Here is a 26,669-nt window from a genome sequence, read left to right as displayed (position 1 = left end):
GATTTAAACTCTAATTCACCATAATAATGGATTAACTATTCTATCTTTAATATACACCATGTTTCCTCTAACTTATTGTCTCCAGACTTCTTGGTACAGTTTAGCTCAGCATATGCTTATCATCAATGCTTTTTATTACCAATAAGAAACCTTTCTTTAAAAAAAAAATACACTAAATACACTTAAAAGTCACTTTATTCTTTATGTTTCCCTAACCAATTGATTGTATTAATAAAGAATCCATTAGGTCTTTTTAAATAAGAAATTTATGTTTTCTTTTAAAACATACACTAGTTGATCTGCCACACACTCTGCTGCTTTATGCAAGTATTCCAAATATTCAGTTCATCACGGGGAACCCCCCACCCCACCCCAACCCCTTTTTCTTTCTTTTAGAGAAAGGAAATACCATTTTGCCTCTGGAAAAGCTCTTAAACAAAGCTGCAGATCTGAGAATAAATCTCAAGTAACTTTTAAATGATATAATCTCCCTTTTATGTGAGAGCAAGAAAAGTAACATTTTAAAAAGCAGAATGGTATCCTGGACAAATGCTTTCTATGAGGACACTTTACATTAAGTGATTAATTGTGATATTTATAGAGATAAGAATAGTTGCTCTAATTCTCCTGCCAAGTTTTTCCATTAGTTCCAGAGACCTACATTACTTCCAAGAAGGTAAGGCTTGCCACATCAGATCAAGTCCAACATCTTAGTGCTAGGAATGGCCTTTACCTAATGCCCTGGAGAAAAATGAACCATCCCATTAGGCTCCAAGCCAACTGTTGAGGGGGGGAAAAAAAGGAATTTCTAAAAAGTAAATGCTACAGCAAGCAACGAAGTCCAGAATGGGGGTATATTTCATTATTCTTTTCATACATGAATGTCAATAGTAATGCTACAATCACTTATTCCTTCTAACATAGTTTTGTTACTTAATTCTATAGGCCGTATGAAGGTATAATCTGTCCTGGCAGAAGAGAGTAATGTCAGACTGGAGATGACAGCAAGACTGAGCAGAGGGGCCGGCCAGCACACAGCTCACCCTCACGCGGGACACTTTACAGCCTGGGAAGGTCTCTGGCTAAGGGCAGCAGACTGTCCCAGCTCCGCCCAGTAAGGCAAATGTCTTGCCTGGGAAAGCCCGCTGGACTCCAGAAATTCAGCAGAGCAGGCAGGCAGAGCACGTGAGGATCCACGTCCTGCCTGCACTGCAAGGGAGCCGCCGGCAGGACAGCGCGAGGTCACAGTGCAGGAGATCAGTCCGAGAGGCTTCTACAGCACGTGCAGGACCCTTAGGATGGGCTGGGTACGGCGGGCTTTCCCAGGCAGGTCATTTGCCTTACTGGGCGGAGCTGGGACAGCCTGCTGCCCTTAGCCAGAGACCTTCCCAGGCTGTAAAGCGTGAGGGTCCTGCGTGAGGGTGAGCTGTGGGCTGGCCGGCCCCTCTGCTCAGTCTTCCTGTCATCTCCAGTCTGACATTACTCTCCTCTGCCAGGACATCATTCATTCATGTGTTTCAGAAATGCCCACAAGAGACATCCTCTGCTTTCAATCAGCCTATGGTCCAATGGTAACGTCAGAAATGAGGATATTCACTTTGGATTTAGTGTACTAAGTGTTGGGACAGTGACAAATACAAGGGAGAAGGGTGGTTACTGCAGACGTTCAAGAGGGAAAATAGTAAGGACCATTTATTGAACCACAAATCCTTCAGAAAGGCTAGGGGAGAGTCATAGGAGAGACACGATATGCGGGTATGCAGACTTCACGCTGAGGGAAGTGTGGAGCAGCTGAAACTTTTCAGGAGCTGGCGCTGTGGCACAGTGGGTTAAAGCCCCAGCCTGCAGTGCCAGCATCCCATATGGACATGGATTCAAGTCCCGGCTGCTCCACTCCCCATCCAGCTCCCTTCTACTGCGCCTGGGAAAGCAGCAGAGGATGGCCTAAGTCACTGGGCCCCTGCACCCACGTGGGAGACCCAGAAGAAGCTCCTGGCTCCTGGCTTCGAATTGGCTCAGCTCTGGCCATTGCAGCCATTTGGGGAGTGAACCAGAGGACAGGAGACCCTTTCTCTCTCTCTCTCACTGTAACTCTTTTTTATTTATTTACTTATTTATTTGACAGATAGACAGTGAGAGAGAGAGAGAGACAGAGAGAAAAGGTCTTCCTTTCATTGGTTCACTCCCCAAATGGCCGCTATGGCTGGCGTGCTGCACAGATCCGAAGCCAGGAGCCAGGTGCTTCCTCCTGGTCTCCCAAGCGGGTGCAGGCGCCCAAGTACTTGGGCCATCCTCCACTGCCTTCCTGGGCCACAGCAGAGAGCTGGACTGGAAGAGGAGCAGCCGTGACTAGAACCCGGTGCCCATGTGGGATGCTGGCGCCGCAGGCGGAGGATTAGCCAAGTGAGCCACGGCGCCGGCTCTGTCTTTCAAAGAAATAAAATAAATTTTTTTTTTAAAGGAAACATTTCAGGCAGAACATTGACATAATCAACATACAATTTGAAAAAGATTGTTCTGTCTGCCATCAGCTGGTTTGGAGAGAGCCCACAGACAAGGAGTTCTGGTAACGAATGTGAGACATACTGTAGATCTGAAGTAAGGTCAGGGCGTGGAGTGGGGGACAAGTGAGTAGAATGACAGGCAACAAGGAGGCAGATGGGTAAGTTTTGGGGACTGGTTAGATACGGGGTAAAGACTTGAGCATGGCACTCAGCTCTTTTGCTTGTATACCTGGATAGGAGAGGACACCATTCTCTGAGCTACCTTAGCAAACAGGAGGAGTAACAGACTCAGGGAATGAGGCCCCAAATTCAAATTCTCAATTTTAGATACTCCAAGGTCCACATAGAAGATTTATCTGGGTCTTGGTTTGAGGAAATCAGGTAGAAGTTTTTGACTAGAGAACTCCAATAAAATTCATTGGCTCTAATCCCTGCAAGTGTGTAGGAACCAACCAGTATCAGCAGCTCTTGACATTCACTCTAAGGCTCAACGTCTTTGATATAAATGGGCAAGCTCTGGTCTCATTTACTGAGCAGACCTAGGCTAGGCTAAGTGGTCTCTGAGATCTTTTCATGAACAGATGCTACAATGTTGGCACCGTATTCTCTTTCTCTAGCACATCCTCAATCACTCCTCCATATTTTTGCCTTTTTAATGCATAATTTGGATTGAGAGTCTACTTTCATTTCCACAGAGGACTTAGAACACAGTTGGCTCACGAATGAATGTTAAGGAATAATGGTCTTTTTCCATGCCTAAGGGCAATCGTACCCTAAATCTCTGTTTCATGTCACTTAATTCATGACAAGGCCTTCCTTATTACCCCTATTATAATTTATTTTTCTTAATCATTTTTTAGGAACAACATCACTAAAAGGCTTTTCAAAATGCAAATAAATTATGTTCACCAAGTCAATGTTTTCTATTATTTATCTTAGAAAGAAGTAACTTGAGCAGGTTAACAGGCATGATTTTCCTTTCATGAGTTTGTGTACTTTATGTTGGTTGGGTACTTAAATCTCCTCTCACTTATTTTATGAGCTATGTGAATATCCAATCTTTGAAAATATACAAATCTTAGAACACACATATTTTATACATTTTTTGTGGTAGCAGATTTTAAAATAGAAAAACGAATGGTGGGAAAGGAAGGAGGAATTAGTTGGAGTTTTATAGGTTAGAAACAAAAAATGGTAACCATGGAAAGTCGAAGTGTAGAATTTATTTGCTGCATATTGCCATAAACAAAATAGCACACAGGTTACTAGTTTCTTACATTTTGGTGGCATATGCAAAGATTGTTTACATTACATAAATTCCAGTATTGGGACTATTGGAACTTTGCCAAATATGAATAATGCAAAAGCTTCGAAAGACTATCTAGATTGTGAATCTATTTTAAAATATGCCAAGCCATATGCCATGATCTCTTACCTGGGCCTCTCTAAACACATACAGTCCCAACTCCTTCCTATGTTCAATGATCTTCTGGGCTTGCTCTACTGGAATGTCAATTTGTAAAGCTGGAGGAATACTGGAGTTAATAAAGCAGTTGATTATAGTTGTGATCTTCTTCTGGATTATGGACTCAGCACAGTGAGAATGGCACAAGTCCTGAAGGAGGAGGAGGAACGACAGAACAACACGTGATCTACATATGACGAGAACGGTTTGTGGAGTAGTGTTAACATGTACTTCAATTGCTACACACATGTTAACTGCAGGTCAAGAGGGCTCTCACTAGGACATGTCAAGGCTATCCTTAAAAATCAGAGATTTTCTTTCTCTTGGATTTGAGAAGTCTAAGACTTTGACATACGAATCTTCTGTAACCAGATGTCGTTTAATCCTGACCACTGGTTGCCCTCTGCAAAGGAATAGCTTTAGCATCTTCTTTGACTCATTTAACAACTGCACATTGAGTGCCTGCTATCTGCCGGACACCAAGTAGAGCCTTTAAGACACAGTCCCTGCCCTTAAGGATTCAATCTCTATTGGAGGAGACCAGTGAAAACATGCTACTCCAATTCTGGAGAGTTAATAAATGTTATGACAGGGGTATGCCAAGGGCAGGGTCCTAGCAGAACACCAGAACAGACACCCAGCTCAGACTGTGGGTGGATGCAGAGGGTTTCTTGTCCAGATGTTAAGTTCAACAGCAAGTTGATTTAGACTCAGAAAGCTGAGCAACACAAGCAGGCATGCTGGTAAAAAGGTGTGTCATTATACATCTTTGAATCTCTATATTGTTCCAATTACCCCGAGACATAGTCCTCTTTATGAAGAACTTGAAAATGAGTACACAGTGGTGACTGCCAGGGGCGTCCTCTGATCCACTTTGTTGGTTGTTGTTGGGGAAGACTGAATTGTCTTGGAATAGTTTATAATGACATAAACAGTCAAGTGCTAGCCAGTGTGGCTGTCCAGAGTTTATGGCTTTACTGTGTACCTTTCCCCTTCTTGACAGATTCCTACCTATGGCGTTCAGGTTGGCATTTAATTTATTAGTGTTGTTCTGCATCCTCCCTGGGGAGCAGAGACTTCCTGTGGTTTACTGCCAGTTTTCTGCTTGTTTTTCAGGTTTGTACTACAAAGTTTAATAACAAAAATAATTTTTTGGATAAAAATAATGACTATATATTAAAATGATCAAGTTTTTATTATTATTATTATTATTTTTGACAGGCAGAGTGGACAGAGAGAGAGAGACAGACAGAGAGAAAGGTCTTCCTTTGCCGTTGGTTCACTCTCCAATGGCCGCCGTGGCTGGCACACTGTGGGCGGCGCACCGTGCTGATCTGAAGCCAGGAGCCAGGTGCTTATCCTGGTCTCCCATGGGGCACAGGGCCTAAGGACTTGGGCCATCCTCCACTGCACTCCCAGGCCACAGCAGAGAGCTGGACTGGAAGAGGGGCAACCGGGACAGAATCTGGCACCCTGACCGGGACTAGAACCCGGTGTGCCGGCACCACAAGGCAGAGGATTAGCCTGTGGAGCCACAGCGCCGGCAAAATGATCCAGTTTTAAAGTCACAAATGTACAGTTACTATTTTCTTTATTTTAGTAAATAAGGAGGTAACTTAGGTTGAATTATGGCATCTCTCTACTAAAGATGTTGTTTCCTAAATAACTAGAAAGCAAACAAATCTGGAAACTTCTAACTCTAGGCCAGAAATGACTAAATATCTATTAAGTACCCAGTGCATGCTGGGTATTGTATTAGCTGTCTTAAGAATACTGTTAAAGAAAGAAAAATTCTCATTCCTGCTATGTAAAACTTTATATATTGTTCGGTATAGTTATATGTGAAGAAAGCTTAAGATAAATCTTACACTATGCAACAGGTAGCACTTCTTATTCAATTTAGCATCACTTCAGAAAAAGCTCATTTATACCACCTGTGTTCCATGTGTTACTAAATGTGCATTTTTGCCATTATTAGTGAGATTATCTTATATAATTATTGGTAAGCCTATTTTTTTTAATTAGGGGAGAGTGCAAATGTAGTCACCCACTGCCACAAATTATGCAGGCGAGTTTCCCCCACGTGGGCAAATGGCAAGGGTCAGCACATCCGCAGTGCATGGATGAGCCTTGCCGTGGGAAAACCACCTTCGTGATCATGGTGTCACCCCTGCCAGGTAAGTATGAACCTGTTCTATAATTAGGAACATAAGCTGTGAAATTAAAAAATATTGTAAACTGATGCAGCTTTAATTTTGAGTGAAGGGATATAATCCTGATTAATTTTTTAAAAAATTGTTCTGCCCTAATGTACCATTAGCCTAGCTCATTCTTTCTTAGTAGTAAGGTCTCTGCTTCAGCATACTTGGCACTAATAAACTTCCTGTGATTTCCTCAAGCCTCAAGAGATGCCCTACTATTTGTGCTCCCTCCGCCTTCACGCTAATCACATCCTTGTGACTTCCTTGTCTATTGCTCATTGTTCCTCCCATGGCACTGCCTTGATCATAGTCGTATCCCCAGGAGTTAGCCTTGTCTTTGTGAGATGCTCAACAAATACTCGTGGATGAAAAGCACTGGGACAGGAGCTGGTGCAGTGGTGTAGCACGTTAAGCGGCCGTCTGCAGTGCTGGCATAATATATGGGCGCTGGCCGCTCCACTTCCTATCCAGCTCCCTGCTAATGCGCCTGGGAAAAGCAACAGAAGATGGCCCAAGTCCTTGGGCCCTGCACCCACATGGGAGACCTGGAAGATGCTCCAGGCTCCTGGCTTCAGCCTGGTCCAGCCGTTGCCACTGAGGCCATTTGGGGAGTGAATAAGCGGATGAAAGAACTGTCTCTCTGTCTCTCCTTGTCTCTCTGTAACTCTTCCAAATAAATAAATAAATCTTAACAAATAGTAAAGAAAGGCATTAGGACAGTATTGGGCAGAAGGTAAGCCCTTAAAGAGAGGAAGCCACGGAAGACTCATTAAGACTTTGCCAGGTGGAATATGCTGCATCTGGCAAACTCACTCAAGACCTGATGAAGGCAAACATCACCGCTTGTGCTGAAGCCTCCCTGGCCTTCTGTTTACCCCACCCCCGTGATTCTCCACTCTGTGCAAAAACTACACCTAGTCAGCACACGAATCAGAACGAATATATTGCATAATATTCTTCTGCTAGATCCCTCCCTCCCTGGAGGAAGGCAACATGTTGTATTCACATTTTTATTCCTACAATCCAGCATAATGCCTAGAACATGTGTTACTTAATAAATGCTTATTGAGCAAATATACTCCTATAGCACAATCTTTAGTTGTGCAGCATATTTTGAAAATACAGCTACCTGGGACTGGTGCTGTGGCGCAGCAGGTTAAAGCTGCGACCTGCAGTGCAGGTATCCCATATGGGCGCCGGTTTGAGTCCCGACTGCTCTACTTCTGATCCAGCTCTCTGCTATGGCCTGGGAAGGCAGCAGAAGATGGTCCAAGTCCTTGGGCCCCTGTACCCACATGGGAGACCTGGAAGAAGCTCCAGGCTTCTGGCTTTGGATCAGTTCAGCTCTGGCCATTGTGGTCATTTGGGGAGTGAACCAGTGGATGGAAGACCTCTCTCTCTTTCTCTCTCTCTCTCTCTCTCTCTCTCTCTCTCTCTCTCTTTCTCTCTGGCTCTACCTCTCTCTGTAACTCTTTCAAATAAATAAAAATAAATCTTTAAAAAAAATACAGCTACTTAGTATTTTAAGACCTTCCTGCAATACTCTGGAAAAGATATTAAAACGGAGCTCAAGTGCAGCTTTGAAGGAGAAACAATCATAAAACCAAGAATTGACTGTGTGAGTCCCAACCCTGCTTCCAGTTCCAGCTTTCTGCAAAACGTGCAGCCTGGGAGGTAGCAAGTGATGGCTCAAGTACTTGGGTCCCTATTATCCCTACAGGGGAGCTGGATTGTTGAGTTCCTGGCTCCTGCCTTCAGCCTGGCCCAGCTCACGCTGTTGTACACATTTGGGGAGGGAACCAGCAGATGGAAGGTCTCTGTTTGTCTCTGTCTCTATGCCTTTCAAATAAAATGAAAACACATAATACATACATTTTAAAAGAATTTTTCCATTCTTTAGGATGAAAAATCGTCTTTCTCAATCTGCTGGTTTATTTATCTATAATCTAGTATCTTTGATTACTATTGCTACAAACATGGTTAAGAAGAATTCTTATAAAGAGATCTTGATTCTCTGTATATACCAAATATCAGTATCTTCAGAAAAAAATGTGTATAATACATGTAATACATAAGAAATACGACTCTCTTCAGTAGGGTTCTCATTAGATCATAATACGTGTTATTACCTTAAAACCTAATACTATCATTTCAGGGATCTCTCGTCCTCTTCCCTTATAATATTAAATGTATCTAAGCATTGCACAAGAATCACTTCAATGTTTACACATTGGTATGAAGAAGATGGCAATACTGGAACTTCTTATATGTAAGTTCATAAACTTATAGTTAAGGCTTGATAGTGTTCATGAATTTCCTTCTCAAAAAGAGGTGCTTTTCTCCAGCTTCCAATACAGTACCTTGAATTTTTGTACTTCTTGCCAAAAAAGTACCCCATTTCCCAATAAATCTCCTTTTAGAGCCACAAAATGTTGAAACTGTTTGGCAGTAACTGGATTTAATAATGCTTTACGAAAGGCAATTATTTCACAAGATGAAGATATCCATTTACTCTCCACAGGCTGTCCAAGACAGAGAACACATAAAATTAGCGTTGTTCTAAAAAGTAATAATAAAGTCATTCATTAGGCTAAAAATTACCAATTTCTATCGCCATTAATTTTAGCTGTTGAAATTTGTGGGATGGATATAACAGAATTTGGCAATTTTCCCTATTGTATTTATCTTCTTTTGTCTTCTTTTTATTTTTATGGCAACTTTTTTTTTAAAAGTAGAGAGTAAGAGAAATGACTGGACAATTAAGAACATGTATCTGCATTATGTAAGAATGTTAACAGTCACTACAGTTTAGAATTGGGTAAAAAACTACTTTTTGGTGCACAAAATGATTTTTGTTCTTAAACTGAACAAAAGAATCATCATGCTATGATCATATATTACATTATTATTATTACATATAGAATGTATTAATATATACATATAATTCTTCTGCCTTTTAAAAAGTAGAAGCAGCTTTTAAAGAAAAAAATAAAATCTAATTCAATAGTGAAAATAGAAAATTTACTTAGCCTTCACTATAATTCTATACTGGAAAGATTATTTTTAGGAGAGACATTTAAATGTTAAATAATTTAATAGAAATTATGATTATGATTACTAGTTAAAAAGATTACTAACATATTTAAAAATAATACAATTTCTCTTAATGATTTACTTACATAACATACAAGTGAGAAGTACCCATGGTGTTTTAGTAATGCTTAAAGATATTTTAATTTTATTTTATATCTTCATACTTTTGAAACAGAAGTATTCACTTTTTTACTTTAACTATTTAAAACCACATACTCAACTTCTGTAACCCCGTAATATGAAAAAGCATAGGAAATGGATTTTATTGAATTTACTGAACATATTTTAGTTTTATTGAGGGTCCCCACAGCTGATTTTAGTATACAGATATGGGCTTAGGAATAATATTAACAATTAAAATACAAGAAAAATATCCATTACTGACGATGCATAAAATAAATTCCTTAAATCAAATGTGATCATTAATGGAAGGGATTCAGTGTTATTTAAAAAGTGCCATAGGAACATGGAAGGAGCAACTAATCCAGCCCAGAAAGGTAAAGCCTGTGTGTGGAAGGGCTTTAAGGATAGAGCCTGAGTTGGAAACTGAAGCATGAAGGTCACCTCCGGCAGTCTGGGTGAAGGCGGATGCTGCTAACCCAGATAATGAAGAGATGTCTACCACTGTGTTAGTGAGGCACATGTCATGCTCTCTGGACAAAAAGTTGAGGCTCTCAGCATATGGGACATATTAAAATTACAGCCCTATAAATAGAACAAACAACTATGTACTTCGAGTGTTTACATAAAAGCCACTCAACAAATAATGCTTTAAGATCTACTTCTTCAGAAACTAAAACTTAGTAATTTAACTAAAACCTGTAATTTAAATAGAAAATAATATATAATGATCATTATATAAGCCCAGTCTACTTAGTATTTCAGTAAAAAAATAGCAAAAGACAAACATTTAAAAATTGTATTTCCTTTCAAGAGGACAATGTAGACAAGGACATCCTAACAGGTAGACAGGCACACTCCTCTAACATTCAAACACATTTTTATCTTAGTTTGCCAGTTTGACATTCTTTCACGGCCTGCAGAAGCGTAAGGACACACAAACTTGTAGGCTCCTACAAGGTTTGCTTGGTAGGAAAAAAAAACAGGTAATTCCTAGTAAGGGATCATGTTACTGTGGCTTTACTAATCACCCAAATGATAGTTATATCAGTTCACTGAAGCAAAAATGTAAGGGGATAATGTAAGAAGAGTGATTCTGCTGGTTCTGCAGCATGCCACTCATTCTGCTGGCATACTCCACTCTCAACAATAAACTACCTTATGCTGGAAGGAGCAGCTTATCTCAACAAACCATCACAAGCAGCATCAAGAAATATCTATTTACTTAAAGGCCAATCATGCATTCTTAAGTGTGAGCAGGTCAAATTCTTCTCCACAAACAGAGCTCTGGTACAGTCACACTTTCCCCCCAGTCCCACTTGCTAATTAAGAACAGAATTGGTGGTCAGCTCATGGTTTAGAAAGCAGTGTCCACGGCGCTGTGCAAAAAGAAACTCTTGGCAAAAGAAAGGTTAGGAAAAATAATACTTCGACAAATGAAACTCATAAAAGGAAGAATAGAGCAATTACTTGCCTTCCAGACCCCGATTTTCCTTTCATGCTTCTGCAGTAAAAGCTCTTCTGCTATGTCTTTCATCTGTATCTAAAAGCAAAAGCAATTATCTTATTCTATTTACCCAGAATGGTTAAGGTTTTAATTATTTACTCATTTAATATCTTTTAAAAATGGGGTAGGGGTGGGCATTGGCACAGTGGTTAAGGCACCACTTGGGTCGCTTGCTGGGGTTTGAGTCCCAGCTCTGCTCCCCACTCCAGCTTCTTGCTAATGCACACCTTGGGAGGTTGCAGGTGATGGTTCAAGTAGTCGGGCCCTTGCTATCACGTAAGGAAACCTGGACTGAGTTCTCAGCCCCTGGCTTTGGTGTGGCCCAGTCTCAGCTGCTACGTGCATTTGGGGGAGTGAATCTGAGGAGGGGAGATCTCTCTGTGTCTCTCCCTGTCTCTGCCTCTCTGCTTTTCAAGCAAAATAAGTCTACAAAAAAACTTGTTTAGTGAGGGGAAGGTCAGCTTGAATAAGACAGAATGCAGTTCAGGAGAAAGAAGATCCGAATAGGGACAGGGATAGAAGCTCCGCAGTCAGGTCTGTGGGTGAGTGACTCAAATTCTCTAAGAGCTTCCTCATTTGTAAAATTGAGACAATGCCTGACTGTATTGTCCCAAATGCAGAAGCTTCTTTCTTTCTTTCTTTCTTTTTTTAAAGATTTATTTATTTATTGAAAGGCAGAGTTACAGAGAGAAGTCTTCCATCCGCTGGTTTACTCCCCAGATGGCCTCAATGGCCAGAGCTTCACTGATCAGAAGTCAGGAGCAAGGAGCCTCCTTCAGGTCTCCCATGTGGGTTCAGGGGCCCAAGGATTTGGGCCATTTTCCACTGCCCTCCCAGGGAGGGTAGAGAGCTGGATCGGAAGTGGAGCAGCTGGGACTCAAACTGGCGCCCATATGGGATGCAGGCAGGCAGTGGCTTTACCTGCTACACCAAAGTGCCGGCCCCAGAAGCCAGTTTCACCTATATTCACATGGGAACTGAACCTGGACAGATAATTATGGTTTTCACAGATTTTTGTGTTACTTTCTGGCCACATGCTTCCAAAACAAATTTTAAAAGAGTAAGAAGTTAACTTTCAGCACAGAGGGTAACACAGTAAAGCTGGCCCTTAGGATCCTCAGGTTCCATCCCTGCACATCCAACCAACTGTAGACCAAAAATATTCAGCAGGAAAAACACTGTGTCTGTTTTGAATACTTACAGACTTTTATTCGTCTCTAAACAATAGAGTATAACAACGAGTTCCATGGCATTTACACTGTATTAACTATTGTAGGTAGTCTAGGGATGATTTAAAGTACACCTACTTGGGAAGACATGAATAGCATACATGTAAATTTGACATCTTTCAGCATCCACAGATCCTGCTACCTGTTGGGGGTGGTCCTAGAACCCAGGCCCTTCAGATACCGAGGGATAACTGTGTTTCAGGAGCTACTGCCTGCTCGTAACCACTTCCCTTTCTTTGGAGCTACTCCTGCCAGATCTCTGCTGTGTGTTCCTACCTCCATGTCAGTAGCAGGGAGACCCCAGAACTGCTCCTGAGAACCAAGGAGCAGGATCACTGGGGCTCCGTCTCTGACAGCCACAACAGAGAGCAAAGCTCTGAGAATTCTCACTGGGTCTCCAGGGCTGTTCTGGCATGCATCTTTTCTAACGCTTGGGTGTCAACTCTTCCCCTAAGGGGGTGAGATGCCCCAGAATGGTTTTTATAATAAATGCTCACTCTTTGGCCTAAGGTTGCCAGAAGCAGTTGATTTTGCTGGCCACCCAAAGAATGCTAAGGAAATGACTGTAAGTTACAATAAAAATCACTGTGGCAAACATAATAAGAAATGTGGTGAAGAATAATAGTGAGCCAATTGTCCTTTTACTTGGCTGAGGACAGAGAACTGGAGTTCTGCTGAAGAAAGGGAATGGGGGAATTTGAGTTTTCCCAGAGTTTATTTCCAAGAACTTTGTGCCTAAACCAAGTTGGCTCTTCTCCATCCTATAAATGTTGTCTTCTGCACTGGACTGTGTTTTACTAACATATGCTGCTCAGCTCAAAAGACTAAGGATATTACAAGACAAGTTGGCCTCAAATGTCTGACAAACTGAATATAATATAGGGGGAAGTTTTTCATGCTCTTCTTGAGCATATTAATGGAATACGTCTTGGTATATTGAAGTCCAGAATGACGTGTCTTCTGACCCTTATGTTATTTTTTTTTATAAAGATCAAGTTTGCCTGTTCTCAGCCATGCTAGTGACATTTTAAATTATTAAAACTAATACTTGGTTCATATAAAATTAAAACAAAAGAAAATCACACACCCATTTTACAAAGTAAATCCTTTTCACACCTCAAATCCATTCCCAGGAGGCAGGTTCTATTATACCTCTTTCCTTAAACACAAACAAAAGACAGATGAGCAGAGAGAAGGATGGATGAGTGGATAAAGAGGTAGACAGACAGATAGATACGCAACTATAAGGAGATATAACTAAAAATGGTGGGATTATCTTCCGTATATTGTTCTGCATCCTGCTTGCTTCATTCAATAAATAAAATCTTTTGTATCAGTACATGTGGAAATTTCATTTTTATATTTTAATCCAATTTTATATGGAAATCTGCATGGTTTTCTATAGTATGGAATTATCACTTATTTATTCCCCCATATTATATGCAGTGAATGTCCTTGTATATTATTAGCCATTTATGTTAATACTTAGTAATATTAAAAATAACACCATTTTGGGGGCTGCTGCTGTGGTGTAATAGGTTAAGCTTCCCCCTGTGGTGCCAGCATCCTAAATGGGTACCAGTTCGTGTCCCAGTCGCTCCTCTTGTGATCCAGCTCTCTGCTTATGGCTTGAGAACGTGCTTGGGCCCCTGCACCCACATGGGAGACCAGGAAGAAGTTGCTGGCTCTTGGCTTTGGATCAGCTCAGCTCCGGCCATTCTGGCCATTTCAGGAGCAAACCAGCAGATGGAAGACTTCTTTCTCTTTGTCTCTTCCTCTCTCTCTCTCTGTAATTCTCTCTCAAATAAATAAGTAAATAAATAAATCTTTTTTTAAAAGACAACCACTTTAATAGATAACATTTGAGCATTTGCTGTGTGCAAGCCCCATGCTAAAAAACTAAACAAACATTAATTTCATGCCATTTTCACAACAAATAGCAATGACTGTTATTAGTCTTATTTTTCAAATTATGAAACTGGAAGGTGGTACAATTAACATGTGGGAGTGGTGAGATTAGAATTTGGAAAGTTTGGGGCTGGTGTTGTGGTGTAGTAGGTAAAGCCGCCACCTGTGATGTGCCAGCATCCCTTACAGGTGCTAGTTTAAGTCTCAGCTGCTCCACTTCTGATTCTGTGCCCTGCTAATGCACCTGGAAAGCATCTGCAGATGGCCTAAGAACTTGGGCCCCTGCATCCACATGGGAGACCCAGAGGAAGCTCCTGGCTCCTGGCCACAGACCGGCCCAGCTCTGACCATTACAGCCATCTGGGGAGTGAACAGATGGAAGATCTCTCTCTCTCTCTCTCTCTCTCTTTCTCTTTCTCTCAATCTCTGTCAACTCTGCCTTTCATATAAATAAATAAATTATAAAGAATTTGGAAAATTTAATTCCATGCTTTTTAAAAATTTTTATTTTAATTTTTACTTAGTTTTTTTTTTAACAGATTCAATGTGATTTATAGATTCAGTTCTAAGAACATAATGATATTCCCTTTCTCCCTTCCTAAATGATTTTCTTCTTTAAAAAAATTTTTAAAGGTCAACTTTATTTCTTTGAAAGGCAGAGTGAGAGAGAGAGAGAGAAAGGGATCTTCCATCTGATGGTTCACTTCCCAAATGGCCACAGCAGCCAGGGCTGGCCCAGGTAGAAGCCAGGAGACAGCAGCTTCCAGGTTTCCCACATGGGAGGCAGGGACTCAAGTACTTTAGGCCATCTTCTACTGTTTTCCCAGGAGCATTAGTGGGAACTGGATCAGGAGTGGAGCATCTGGAACTCAAATCAGTGCTCTGACATAGGATGCTGGTGTTGTAGGCAACGGCTTAAAGCACTGTACCATGTTGCCAGTCCCCATGGTTTCCTTTATAAAGATTTATTCATTTATTTATTATAAGGCAGACTGACAAAGAGCAAAAGCAAGAGCACATGTGTGTGGGGGTGTGGGGGTAAGGGAAGGAAGGAAGGAGGGAGGGAGAATGTTTGAAAGACCTCTAACATGTATTTGTTCACTCCCCAAATGGCTGTAACAGCTGGGGTTCACCCAGGCCAAAGCCAACAGCCCACAACTCCATCCTGGTCTCCCACATGAGTGGCAAGGGCCCAGGTACTTGGGTTATCTTCTGCTGCCTTCCCAGACACATTAACAGGAAGCTGGACTAGAACAGAGCATTTGGGACTTGAACTGGACCTCCAATATGGCATGCTGGGAACAGAAGCAGTGACTTAACCCACTACTCTACAATGCCGGCCCCTGACTCCACGCTTTTAGTAACCATACAGCAAAGTACAAAGGCTGGGTCAACAGGTATGTACTTCAAAACATTCATTTTGATAGATACTGTCAATTGCTCTCCAAAAAATTATAGTATCTTACATACCTTTATCTTTTGACGTGCTGCAAACTGTTCACTTGCAAGAAACAATGGCAACCACACATTTTCTAGCCTATTTAGGACATGCTTCTGAATTTCAACAAGAACAGATGCATCAAGCTGGTCATGGAGAATCTTCCCCCAACCTCCAGTTAAATGCATTATCTAATAAATAAATAAAAATGAAACAGAAACTACAAACTTGTGCTTCGTTGAAGAAGCACTAACAGTCATTAATTCATTTACTCCAAACCGTTTGCTGTACACATGACAGGTGCCACAATTTTCATTATACCATATGTATTAATGAAAGACAACTCCCCTAACATCAAACAGAGAACTGCAGCTTATATGGTGGTTGCTGTATATGTATGATTTTGCTGGCATAGGACATATCAAAAAGAACATAAAAGAGGGATGTTTATCCTGCATGACCATAAGCAACAGCATTTTTTTATTCCACTGATTTAGTTTCTTCAACTGAAACATGAAGGCACTAGTCTTAGTTTTCTGAGTTCTCTTTCTAAGTTTGCAAACAGCCTAAGAGTCTGTGATTTTAGTCAAACTGACCTGTTTGAGGAAGTACTGGATTTTGTAGATGAGGCATTTACTAACTAGCTAATTAAGAGACAACCTTGATTCAGGTATTATGTTACCAAAAACACTGGGTTGGAGATGGCAGATGACAGTAGTGGTAGCAATAGAGGGCTGTTCCAAAAACTTCTAAGAAGAGAACAGAAGCAGTAGGAAGTACAGAAAAGTCATATTTTACAGAAAATAGTCACTAACTTGCACAGGTAGCACCACTTAAAAAAACACCATTTCTTTATGGGCCAAATCTTCTACAAAATTATTATGCTAGAAATTATTCTATTTTCTACCTATTGTGTTGCACATCACTCAAAATTTCTGGATTACTCACTGAACAACCACCTTCTTCTTAGTCCTCCTTTGATCGATAATATTAATAAAATATTACTAAAAATAGCTTTATGTAAAAATACAAGAGAACTCCTCTTCATAACTCTATTTTGATCATATTAATCAAATAATAGCAAATATTGCTTTTGTTAAAAAAAAAAAAAAAGATTACCCTGCTACTCAGACAGCAAACAGAAATCAGACTAGCACAATCACTACAGAAATAAATGTGGGGGCCGGTGCTGTGGTGTAGAGGGTAAAGCTTCAGCCTGTGACACCAGCATGCCATTTGGGCACTGGTTCAAGTCCTGGCTGTTCCATTGCCCCAGCTCTCTGCTAATGTGCCTGGGGAAGCAGTGGATGATGGACCAAATGCTTGGGCCCCTGCATCCACGTGGGAGACCAGGATGAAGCTCCCGGCTCCTAGCTTTGGCCTGGCTCAGCCTTGGGGAGTGAACCAGAGGACAGAAGACTTCTCTCTCTGGTTCTGACTCTTTGTCTCTGTACCTCTGCCTTGCAAACAAATAAATACATCTTTAAAATAAATAAATAAATATGGTGTGGATATCCTTAAGTAAAAACTAAGTACATAAAAAAGTAAAGACAATGATTAAGCAGGATCGTTGGACAAAGTCCTTTGTAGTAACCACAACTATCAGTTCTGACACAATGGGTGACTTTCACGTTCTCAGCACGTTGTATCTACCATGGAAGATTCACACAGTAGCATCAGATACTATGAAACCTCACACAATGCAACAGAAGCCAGACAGAAACCAAATGCTTTCCATGTGTCTAGTTCATACTTGTGCTGATTGAGTTATACAACCACTTTTGTTAACATGTCCCAGGTTTATATCTTAGGGACCTAAAAGCAAGGCAGTTTTGACAAAGTTGCTTAATTCTAGAATTTCTTCTCTTATTCCTAAAGACTTTCCCTTATTTCCCCACATTCGCTTCCAAAAGACCTAGCTTTTTTTTTTTTTTAAGAAACCTCTTATTTAAGGTATATAAACTTCAATGCATTTCATATATACAAATTTAGAAACACAGTAATTCTTCTCACCCTACACTTCCTCCTGCCCACACTCCCACACTTCTTCCTCTTCTTTCTCGTAGCCCCGTCTTTATTTTATATAAAGATCTATTTTCAATTAACTTTATACCCATACAATTAACCCTACAATAAGTAATGAGTTCATCAAATAGTATGGAAAAATTAAAATCTGTTCCTCAATAGTCAAGACAAGGGCTGTTCAAAATCATCACATCTCAAAGTGTCAATATCAATATCACTTCGACAGATTACCTTCTTGGTACTCTATTAGTTGCCACAGATCAGGGAGAACATATGCTATTTGTCTTTTGGGGACTGGCTTATTTCACTAAGTATAGTGGTTTTCAGTTGCCTCCATTTTGCTGCAAATGACAGGATTTCATTCTTTTTTTTTTTTTTTTAAACCACTGTGTGGTATTCCATGGTGCACATACACCATAACTTCTTTATCCAATCTTCAGTAAACAGACATCTTGTTTGATTCCGTATCACAGCTATTGTGATTTGAGCATTTTTTCTCCCAACCTGTGTTGGGGGTAACAGATAACTCTTTCATACACTGATTTCATTTCCTTTGGGCAAATTCCCAGAAGTGGGATGGCTGGGTCTATATTCAGATGGTAGGTCTGAATACGGTTAGGTCTATATTCAGATTTCTGAGGTATCTCCATATAGTCTTCCACAGTGGCTGTGCCAGTTTACATTCCTACCAGCAGTGGATTAGGGTACCTCACCAGCATTTGTTGCTTGTTGATTTCTGTATGAAAGCCATTCTAACTGGGGTAGGGTGAAACCCCATTGTGGTTTCACTTTGCATTTCCCTGATGGCTAGTGATCCTGAACATTTTTTCTTGTGTCTGTTGGCCATATGAATTTCCTGTCTTGAAAAAAAATGCCTATTTAAGTCCTTTGCTCATATCTTGACTGCATTGCTTGTTTTGTTGTTGTTGAGTTTCTTGAGCTCTTTATAGATTCTGGATATTAATCCTTTATCAGTTGCATAGTTTGCAACTATTTTCTCCCATGCTATCAGTTGCCTCTTTGCTGAATGTTTCTTTTGCAGTATAGAGCTTCTCAATTTGATGTAATCCCGTGTGTCAATTTTGGCTTTGATTGACTGTGCTTCTGAAGTCTTTTCTAGGAACTCTTTCAAAAACATTTGCCTATGCCAATGTCTTGCAGGCTTTCCCCAATGTTCTCTAATAATTTGATGGCATCAGATCATAGATTTAGGTCTTTGATCCATATTGAATGGATTTTTGTGTAAGGTGTAATGTAGGGGTCCTGCTTCATACTTCTGCACGCAGAGATCCAGTTTCCCCAGCATCATTTGTTGAAGAGACTGTCCTTGCTCCAGGGATTGATTTAGGTTGTAGATGCTTGGTTGATTTCTGGAGTTTCTATTCTGTTCCATCGGTCTATCCATCTGTTTTTGTGCCAGTACCAAACTGTTTTGATTATAACTGCACTGTAGTATGTCAATTTTAGCTCCTCTGTCAAAGATAAGTTGGATGTTGATGCATGGATTGATTTCTGGAGTTTCTGTTCTGTTCCATTGGTCTATCCATCTGTTTTTATGCCAGTACCAGGCTGTTTTGATTATAACTGCCCTGTAATATATCTTGAAATCTGGTATTGTGATGCCTCCAGCTTTGTTTTTGTTATATAAGATTGCTTTAGCTATTTGGGGTCTCTTGTGTTTCCATATGAATTTCAGCCTCATTTTTTTGGTATTCTGATTGGAATTGCATTGAATCTGTAAATTGCTTTTGGTAGTGTGGACATTTTGATGATAGTGATTCTTCCAATCCATGAACATGAAAGGTTTTTCCATTTTTTTTTGTCTTCTTCTATTTCTTTCTTTAATTTTTTGTAATTTTCATCATAGAAATTTTTGACATCCTTGGTTAAACTTATTCCAAGGCTTTGGTAGCTATTGTGAATGGGATTGATCTTAGAAGTTCTTTCTCAGCCTTGGCATTGTCTGTGTATACAAAGGCTATTGATTTTTGTGTGTTAATTTTATATCCTTCCACTTTATCAGACTCTTTTATGGTTCCAATAGTTTCTTAGTGGAGTCTTTTGGATCCCATATATATAGAATCATGTCATCTGCTAATAGAGATAGTTTAACTTCCTCTTTCCCAATTTGTATCCACCCCTCTGATTTCATTTTTTTGCCTAATGGCTCTGGCTAAAACTTCCAGGACTATACTGAATAGTAATGGTGAGAGTGGGCATCCTTGTCTGGTTCCTGACTTTAGTGGGAATGTTTCCAACTTTTCCCCATTTAATATGATGCTGGCCATGGGTTTGTCATAAATTGCCTTGATTGTGTTGAGGAATGTTCGTGCTATACCCAAGACCCAGCTGTTTAATTCAGTTTGTTGCTAATTGTGAACAACTCTGAATTTTTCTATAATTTACTAAATTTACCATTAACCTGAAATTTAAATTTTATAAATATATGCCATAAAGATATCCATTCTTTATAACTATTAAAAATCATATGCTGTATATTTGATCTTCAGGCAGTAATATTGTACTAACAAACTTCAAACTAAATAATTATAATACTTTATCCTTCAAAAGCATACAGATGAAGATACTTTATGAGATAAAAGTATTATATGAACACTCAACCCCATTGCTAAATCCCCATCTATTTTTTTCTCTGTAAATCTAATGACACTATTGTTATTAGTGTGACTGTGTGACAGCCACACAGTCGTGGCTGAGTGGTGCAGGCAAGGGACCAGAATGAGTTGTGATTTAGTACAGCAAAAGGGTAAAACTAGTATGTTCCTGGTCAATAAAAATAGGTTTGGGGGACAATTATTGACAGTATTTTCAAAGATCAGTTATGTTTGGAGTAATATTAATTAAGACAGAAACAGAAAAGAGGGAGACATTAGGCTTAATGGCTGAGAATGGCTGCTTTCCTGCTTGTTGGAAAGGTGCGGCGACATTGTCCATCTTGTCCCCATTTCATCCTGAGTATCTAGAACAGTGTCTGGCTTATCTCTTGTACTCATTTGTTGAATTAATGAACAACTAATGCAAGTACAGCAGACACGAAGTTGTGATTACACCCACAAATTTCTGAGCCTTGTCCATAATAAGGATCTGGATAAATAAAAGTTATTTTTATCCTATAAATTACTTTTTAATGACCAACACATGTATATAATACATGAGTGAAATTTAAAGATGTTTTAATTTACAAATACTTATGAATATCTAAAAATATATCAGAATTACCTAATATTTAAGTCATAAAAGCAAAACAAACAAAATTTAAAAAGAACAAAGGAGATTTTCAGGTTAGTGGCAAAAAGAAAGATTTCAAAATTTTAATACTTCAAAGTGAAAAATAGGTTTATATGTTGATACCTGGTTCTGCTGATATACAGAAGCTGGACTGTTGGGTCCAAAGAAATATTTTTTGTTAAGGTATTTGTTTTTAATATATATAGATTTTGCCTCCCTTTGAGTCTGATCACTGTAAGTTATTCTTCGGAACTCTTCAATGTCTGTCCAGCACATGAGGTCCATGCTAGGATGAAAACAAAAACAAAGTACTGCTTTTCTTATTTATTTCTCTAAATTCTAATAAACACTAAACAAGTTGTTGTTTTCACAGAACTAGGCTGTCTTGAAAAGTTAGCACAAGCGATTAGATCGTGGAACCAAAGGATTCAATTCTGTGTCTCTGATCCCTCTCTGGGCCAGTTAGGCTGACGTCAGCACACTCCTAAAGCTGGCTAGATGTGTGAGTGTAGGAAGACAAGAAGTCCAGGATGAGGAAAAATCTATCAATACTAACTGGGAGAGGGCGTTTCAGAGTTCTTCTATTAATAATAGACTCATATCATCAATTTCAAATATGGGAAGATTTCCACAAATGGCATGTCTGTTTGACAATAGGCCAAATTTAGAATAGTCCTCATCTCAGTGAAGGAAAAGTACATATATGCTGTAAAGAAGTCTAACCAGTTTCTGTTAACATGGGAAAAAAACAGGACTGATACTTTAGCTTATATTAGATAAATATATTAAGAAGTACCAAGATTCTGTGTAAAACTAAAATATTTCATTTATGTATTTGCTAATAAAGCATAAAATATGATAATAATTTCACTGGCTTAGCGAAATATAAAAGAGACACTTTTCAGAAACAGTAATTACAGCAACTGTCTAGAGAAATACAAAAGAAAGAAATTGCAAAAAAAAAAAAAGGAAAAAAATAAAGTGTACTGGTATTTTGAGTTAGCCAATGCTAAAAGTATGAACAAATATTGTGTAACAACTTAAAATAATATTTTGGAGGTTGCTACAATAAAATGCATTCCAACAAAAAATAATGCATACAGATTTCATATAATTATATCCATCAGTTTTTACCAATGTGAGTAAAATCTAGCATTAAATTACTATTATAATATGTTGAATCAAAACTAGTGTCTTAGAAAACTGAGAAATACATTTAAAAATGGTAATGTTCCTCACCTTGAAGAATGAGCTTCAAGAAACTGACGGAAATGTTCAAACTCCAGTTTATTGTTAAGCAGACTATTGAAGTTAAAATGCCTGTATTCTGCAGGAACGTTATTCCAATACTCTGTTTTTTTAGAGACATCCGAGAGTGATAAAATACTAGCTCCAGTTTCATCAGCAGTGTCCTAGTGAAATAATACTTTTCATTAAAAAACTCTGAAACAATAAGTCATTCATGATTTTACATTTTCATTTATTAATTTTTATGCATCTGAAAGGCAGAGACAAACACACACACATAGACAGAGACAGCGAGATCCTCCATCCATTGGGTCACTACCCAAATGCCTGTAAGAGTTGGGGCCAGGCCAGGAGCCTAGGATTCAACCCGAACACTTGAATCACAGTACACGTTATCAAGAAACTCAGGAAACTGGACGTGAGAGAGGAGCTGAGACTCAAACCTGAGTGCTCCAATAGGGAATGCGGGCGTCCCTAGGCATCTTACTCACTGCACTAAACATCGCCTCCATATACACTTTTAAAAAGAGAAACTATTAGGTCAAGGTTACTTAACAATTCAAAGGGAAGAATCTAGGTGGTTCAGATTCTAACACATCAAATTCTTTTCCTCCTTTTTACTCCATTCCCTTATCACAAACATTTACAATATACAAAGCACTTGTTTCTAAAATATTGATTTTATTATTTTTCTTACTACAGGAATGACATGTCTTTTGCAGTTAAAAAAAAAAAACCATATGTAATACTACCACCAGGGATAACTACAGTTAATGTTTCTGTACATCCTTCAATCTCTTATTGAATTACATAGGTAGTTTCTTTAAAATGAAGATAAGATTATGGAATAACTTTTTTTAAAGATTTATTTATTTATTTGAAAGAGTTACAAAGAGAGAGGGAGGTACAGAGAGAGAGGTCTTCCATCTACTGGTTCACTCCCCAAATGGCTGCAACAACTGGGGATGGGCCAAACTGAAGCCAGGAGCCAGGAGCTTCTTCCAGGTCTCCCATGTGCCTGCAGAGGTCCAAGGACTTTGGCCATCTTTCACTGCTTTCCCAGGTGCATTAGCAGGGAGCTGAATGACAAGTGGAGCAGCTGGGACTCAAACCGGCACCTATATGGGATGTTGGCATTGCAGGTGGTGGCTTTACCCATTGTGCCACAGAGCGGGATCCAATTTATGGTTTTTGTAACTTGTTTATTTTTCTTGATAGTATATTATGAACACAAACCTTCTCTTATACATTATTTTTCTGAAGTTATACAATAACCCAAGGTACTGTCTAATAGTGTATCCTTCTAATGTAATATTCATATAAAAGTTAATGTTTAGGTAATTTAAGAGTTTTGCTGTTTTATGAACAATTTACAAACCCCAAGAGCTATAGTCTTTAAAAAGCCCTTTCTTGGCTGGTGCTGCGGCTCACTAGGCTAATCCTCTACCTGTGGCGCCGGCACTCCGGGTTCTAGTCCCGGCCGGGGCGCCGGATTCCATCCCGGTTGCTCCTCTTCTAGTCCAGCTCTCTGCTGTGGCCTGGGAAGGCAGTGGAGGATGGCCCAAGTGCTTGGGCCCTGCACCCGCATGGGAGACCAGGTGAAGCACCTGGTTCCTGGATTTGGATCGCTGCAGCGCACCAGCCATAGAAGCCATTTAGGGGGTGAACCAACGGAAGGAAGACCTTTCTCCTCTCTCTCTCTCTCTCACTGTCTAACTCTGCCTGTAAAAAAAAAAAAAAGTCCTTTTTTGGGGTCTGTGTTGTGGTGCAGTGGGTTAAGCTGCTTCCCAAATCAAAGCAAGGATTCAAGTCCTGGCTACTCCACTTCAAATCCAGCTTCTGCTAACCCTCCTTGGAAAGGCAATGGATAATGACCCAAACATCTGTGCCCCAGCCACCCATGTGAGAGACTTGGATGGAGAGACTAGCTCAGCCCTAGCTGGTACAGCCTTTTGGGGAATGAACCAGCAGATGAAGATTTCTCTCTGTGTGTGTCTCTCCCCCAACCCCACTTTTAAGGGAAAGGGCAAAAGCACAGACTGTATTCATAGCCTCACCCCAGGGGCCTAGCAGGAGAGGAGCAACATGTGCCAATAAGTGTACCCCGCTTCCCAGCTGACAACTACCCAGCCCTTCCCAACCCAACAGCAAGGCCTAGCAATGCCGGCATTCCATATGGGCTGCTCCACTTCTGATCCAGCTTCCTGCTATGGAAAAGCAGCAGAAGATGGTCCAGGTGTTTGGACCCCTGCCACCCATGTGGGTGACCCAGAGGAAGTGCCTGGCTCCTGGCTTTGGCCTGGCCAGGCCCCAGCTGTTGTGGCCATCTAGGGAGTGAACCAGCAGATGGAAGATCTCTCCTCTCTCTCTCTCTGTCTCTCCCTCTGTACAACTCTTTCAAATAAAATAAATATTTTAAAAATAAATATTTTTAAAAAATCACCTGAAAGCTTACTACTCAGAACTATCATTAATATTTGGTATCTTTCTACATATCTCTTTTTCCATATATATATATATACACATATTTATACCTATACATGTAGAAATGTACATATATTTTTATATAAATAGGACCATACCATTTGTTGTCTTTGTCTCATATATTTGTATATAATAATAAGTTCTGTTCATTTTCCACATGAATTAAATGGGATTTCTATACAGATGTACATATTTGATAGTTTTATGAATCCAAGTCTATCTGCCATACAAAACTTGACTCCTAGCATTCATATGAATACATAACTTAAATGCTCAAGATCCTTGTCTTAGTTAAATGAATGGTTTGGCATCCTATGTTACCTCATCTGCTTTGTTTTCTGGCTCTGTGGTTAAATGTATCAAAAAAAATGTGACACCTGTCAAATGCACCATGTTAGGCAAAGAAACAACAGAAAAGTCAAACTGCCCACTCCCTATTTTATCAACACATTATCTCTCACTACATGCTCGCTCTATCAGTACATACAGCGAGAACCCTGTCCAGGATAAAATTTTTTTCTAAGTAGGAAGTTATCTTACCCCAGCTTTCTTGGAAATCACATCCTTATGCAAAGCCTGTAGCTTTCTGAAGTATGTGGAGTCCAACTGGCGGGTTTCTTCCTCCAGCTCCACCTAGGAAAATAGGAACAAAGCTTGTAACATCCATAGTCCGTGCATTATGAGACAGTGGGAAACAGGATGCACAATCTGCTAATACGTTGGCTACAAAATTAATACAATTGCCAAGAAAGCAAATTCTTCTGGGGACAAAAGTTATAGTTAAAAATGTTAGTGAAAGCAAAGTCATACTTCAAATGCATGCCATAAAAGAGGCATACATTTCTCTGTAATGCTACAGGGGCATCAATGGGCATTCCATCTTTCTGGACACCTCACGTAAACTAACAGAGCAAATACTCATATGTGGGTCACATTTTCACCTTCTACTCAATGTAATAATAGTCACGAAGTCAGACAGTGCTCACTTTGGGAACTAAATAATTCACGAAGAACAAGAAATAACCAACTCCATACTGTGATTAGTCTCTGAGCAAAGGCTTTCTTGCTTTAACGAGAGAGGAGACAATCAAGAATCAAATGAAAACCTCCCAGCAGACCTCAGTCCTCAGGGTATAGAATGTACTACTCTGTAGACTCGGGAGAACAAGACCACTCTGCTTCTCTACAGCAGGGAACAGCCAGTTTGGCTGAGTAGCTGCCTAAGAACTTCATGTATTAAATAGCCAGATTTGGTAATCTGCTTGGTTATTCTTTTTGGACAGTGTCTACATAACACAGTCAACCGGCTGTGGAATTTCTAGAACTAAAAGTGAAAGGTTTATTTTTATTCTTATTGGAAATAGTATATATTTTGCTCCATGAACTTTGTAAGAATTTTTGGTGCAGCTGGTTAGACTACCATGTGAGACATTGTATCCCATATCAAAATGCTTTGGTTCAAGTCCTGCTCCACTCTCCACTCCAGCTGTCTGCTGATGCTCACTGTAGGAGGCAGATGGTGATGGCTCAGATAGTTGTATCCCTGCCACCCATATGAGAGACCCAGACTGGGTTCTAGGTTCATGGCTCTGGCCTGGTCCAGCCCTGGCTATTGGGGGAGTGAAAAGGCAGATGGGAGATCTCTTTCCCTCTCTATCTCTGTTTGTCTGTTCGCCTTTCAAATAAATAAGATATATGAGAAAGTTTTTAAAAGAATCTTACCAATGCTAAAACTTTGGTTTAGGAAAGTCAGTCATAATTCCAAACCATTTTTACTATTGTGGGATCACTTCCTCTATTCCACATATTATATATTTAAAATAATGATTGGAAAGAATTTTTTAAAATTTCATATCCTAATTTTAGTGGTGTAATATATGCTTCTTTGCAGTAGAAAGAATGCTGTGATAATTTTTCAGAACAAAGAGAAAACAGGAATGAAAATTAAATTATTATGGTCATTAAATTAATAAATCCTAAGAGTTGTCAGTCACAATCCAATAAGGTAAGTCAATCCAAGGCAATTTGGCACTAATTTTATCTTAATCATCTAACCTGATATAAGACATAACTTTCTAAAAAGTTGCTGGGTCGATATGAACAAAGAATAAGAATCAACGATAGCAGAGTTCCACCCGACATGACCTCACGAACAATGTACACGCATTAACTTAATATAGAAACTACCAAAGGATGGT

General features: G+C 39.7%; 1 protein-coding gene and 1 non-coding gene across 2 annotated transcripts in view; both read right to left on the bottom strand.

Annotated features, from left to right (window-relative positions):
• The window catches only part of RGS22 (regulator of G protein signaling 22), a 144,223-nt gene that overhangs the window by 15,836 nt on the left and 101,718 nt on the right, over positions 1-26,669 (bottom strand). The window contains exons 16-22 of the mRNA XM_062189865.1: positions 25,012-25,104; positions 21,979-22,151; positions 20,863-21,025; positions 15,498-15,656; positions 10,858-10,926; positions 8,531-8,692; positions 3,940-4,119 (exon numbers count right to left, since the gene is read on the bottom strand). Of these exons, the coding sequence (XP_062045849.1) occupies positions 3,940-4,119; positions 8,531-8,692; positions 10,858-10,926; positions 15,498-15,656; positions 20,863-21,025; positions 21,979-22,151; positions 25,012-25,104 (999 nt within the window). The remainder of the gene's footprint in view (positions 1-3,939; positions 4,120-8,530; positions 8,693-10,857; positions 10,927-15,497; positions 15,657-20,862; positions 21,026-21,978; positions 22,152-25,011; positions 25,105-26,669) is intronic.
• LOC133758985 (U1 spliceosomal RNA) lies at positions 5,994-6,154 on the bottom strand. Its single transcript, XR_009865878.1, has one exon. It is a non-coding gene; the product is annotated as a U1 spliceosomal RNA (small nuclear RNA).

The sequence above is a fragment of the Lepus europaeus genome, chromosome 4 (genome assembly GCF_033115175.1).
Source record: "Lepus europaeus isolate LE1 chromosome 4, mLepTim1.pri, whole genome shotgun sequence".
Classification (NCBI taxonomy): Eukaryota; Metazoa; Chordata; class Mammalia; order Lagomorpha; family Leporidae; genus Lepus; species Lepus europaeus.
Note: the sequence above shows the minus strand (reverse complement) of the source record. Positions and strands in the feature narration are given on the sequence as shown.